This window comes from Adiantum capillus-veneris, chromosome 3 (genome assembly GCF_014529385.1).
Source record: "Adiantum capillus-veneris isolate H3 chromosome 3, ASM1452938v2, whole genome shotgun sequence".
Classification (NCBI taxonomy): domain Eukaryota; kingdom Viridiplantae; phylum Streptophyta; class Polypodiopsida; order Polypodiales; family Pteridaceae; genus Adiantum; species Adiantum capillus-veneris.
In genome coordinates this window covers 81,704,692-81,707,324 of record NC_140933.1, presented here as the reverse complement: position 1 = coordinate 81,707,324, position 2,633 = coordinate 81,704,692, and the positions used below count along the sequence as shown (strand labels likewise).

Here is a 2,633-nt window from a genome sequence, read left to right as displayed (position 1 = left end):
TGAAGCTTAAATGGCTTTTGGAAATCGGGGTGAGCCAAAAGAGCTGCTTCCTTTATGACGTGCTTGAGCTTTTCAAAACTTTGCTGACATGCTAATGTCCAATTGTACCTAGTATTCTTTTTGAGCAGTCGTCGAAGAGGATAGGTTATGGAAGCCAAGTTGGGGACAAAACGCAGGGAAAAATTAGCCATTCCTAGAAAACTTTGGAGTGTTTTAATTGTAGTTGGAGGAGGGTAATCCTGAATGGCAACTATTTTTGAAGGATCCATCTGTATGCCTGCTGCGGAGATGATAAAACCCATAAATTTAAGCTGGTGCTGCCCCACTTACACTTTTTGAATTGCAACTGGAGTTTGTAGTCCTGAATTCTCTTCAAGACTTCCCGCAATACTTCTAGGTGCTGGTCCCAACTCTGTGTGTGGATGAGAATGTCGTCTAAATACACTAAGACCACGCCCTGTTCGATGAGATCGCCAAAGATATTATTGGCTGTTCTCTGGAATGAGCTTCCTGCATCAGATAGACCAAACGGCATTCTTGTAAGTTTGTACAAACCCATAGGTGTCCGGAAAGCAGTTTTGTGGGCGTCAGATGCGTGCAAAGGGATTTGCCAATACCCGGAGGCCAGGTCAAGGGATGTGAAGTATTGCGATTTTCCCAGTTGATCCAACAGGTCATCTATTCTAGGTAAGGGGTAAAGATCATGGATGGTGACTTTGTTAAGCGGCCGAAATTCAATACAAAATCTGTAACTGCCATCTTCCTTCCGAACCAAATGGGGTTCGGAGACCCAATCACTATATGAGGGTTTAATTACTCCCTTTCTGAGCATATCTTGGACTGCCAGACTGATGCGTTGTTTCTCTAAAGGAGACCTACGGCGAGAGGCCATGCGTACTGGGGGAGCATCACTGGTATTGATACGATGTGTGATAGGAAGATTGATTGGGGAATTATGTGTCCTAAACAGTTTGGGAAATTGATGTAGCATTATGCGGACGTCACGAAGACGTGTATCTTGATCTACAACAACATACTGTGCATGCACAAAATTTGGCCCTCCATGTGAGAAAAATATTGAAAGGGGAACTGTGTTTGGCAAAATTAAATGCTGAGAATCAAAGTGTAATTGAGCTTTGGTCTTAACAAACCAGTCACAACCTAATGTAATGGGAAACAACTGTCTAGGAAAAACATAAAATGCATGAGTGAATTGTTTGTGGGCTATTGTGAATGTGCAAAAAACTTGTGAGTGGGAATGATACTTTTGATTGTTGTCTCCAAACAACACAGTGATTGGAGGAGCTGTGCTGGTGAGAAGGCCTAATCGCTGGACTAGCTCCTGACTAATAGAAGAGATTGTACTCCCAGAATCTAGAAGTGCCTCATGTGATGTGTCCTCGATTTGAACTGGCAATGAACACACCATGCGCCTGGAAGATGCTGCTGCTTGAATATGCAGGTGATGCTCTTCCACCACCGTCCCGCCTAGATGTTTTCCGGCAGTTCTGCCAGGGCAGCAGCATCAGCCAGTTGAATTTGTGCATTTTGATGTTGTTGAGTTGCTTGGAGCCGACGACAATGCCGCCTAATGTGGCCATATGTGTTGTAGTAAAAACACTTGGGACGTCCTTGAGCATCACGATTAGGTAATGCTCTCCTGGAGTTGACCGGCCTTGAGTTGATTTGAGCATTTTGAATATCAATATCTATGGGTGTCGGATGTGAGTCTCCTGCAGATCTTTGAGCAGAAGGTTGCGATGTTAACACAGTAGAAATGTCAGATTGCAATGTACCTTCAATGCGTTGTGCAATTTGAATAGCCGCATGAAATGAAGTAGGGCCCTGATCACGAACACGTCGAGAAATGTCATGTCGCAGACGAGGCCAAAGAAAGAAGAGTTTCATTTCCTCGGACATGGTAGGGTCGGCGCGAAGAAGCACTTGATTCATTTTGACAGAAAATTGGGCGACAGGCTCTAATTGTTGTTGTTTTAAAACATGCAGTTGTTGTAAAGCACTCTGGGTAATGTTTTGGTGAGCAAAATTTTGAATTAGTAAAGATTTGAGCATACCCCAGTCACTTTTCACGTCCTCCGGTTGCTGGATGAACCAAGTCGCGGCCACGCCTTCGAGAAGAGTGCGCGCTTCCATCGCTTTGCGATCATCAGACCAGCGATGATAACTGGCCACGTTGTCGAAGTGGTCCAACCATGTGAGGACATCTTCGGTCGGAAACCCCGAAAAAGACTTGGGCCTAATCTTGGAATCGGGTTTCTGCGTATGTGGAGCAGCAGTGGACAGGTAATTGACTAATGCCTGATTTGTGTGGCTAACGTGAAGCATCATGTTGGAGATGGTCTGCAGCATTTGCTCCATTTGTGTGTTGCTGGTAGTGAACTCAGGATGCATAGATGCATCGTCGTAGTGAGGAGAGCTGGGTGCTTGGTGTGGAGAGAGAGGATGACTCATTTTCTGGGCAAGAATGAGATGCACAGGGGCAGGCTATGCTGGAGAGCAACAGATAGTTGTCTGCTGCCCGCCACCTCCACCAATGTGGAATACACAGTGCGTCTGATCTCAAGATTAGACTCAAAACCTCTGCCCTCGTTCAGGCCCGCGTTCTTTCCTAT

The 2,633-nt window shown here is 45.5% G+C and overlaps 1 protein-coding gene across 1 annotated transcript; it reads right to left on the bottom strand.

The window, feature by feature from the left end:
* Positions 1-1,488: 1,488 nt before the first annotated feature.
* LOC147461185 (uncharacterized) lies at positions 1,489-2,370 on the bottom strand. Its single transcript, XM_086505009.1, has one exon. It carries the CDS (start codon positions 2,368-2,370, stop codon positions 1,489-1,491), a length of 882 nt encoding a protein of 293 aa, XP_086361135.1.
* Positions 2,371-2,633: the final 263 nt, after the last annotated feature.

What these genes read in the sequence shown, in the direction of transcription:
- LOC147461185 (XM_086505009.1), bottom strand. Translation starts at nt 2,370, where the DNA reads ATGCTGCAGACCATCTCCAACATGATGCTTCACGTTAGCCACACAAAT.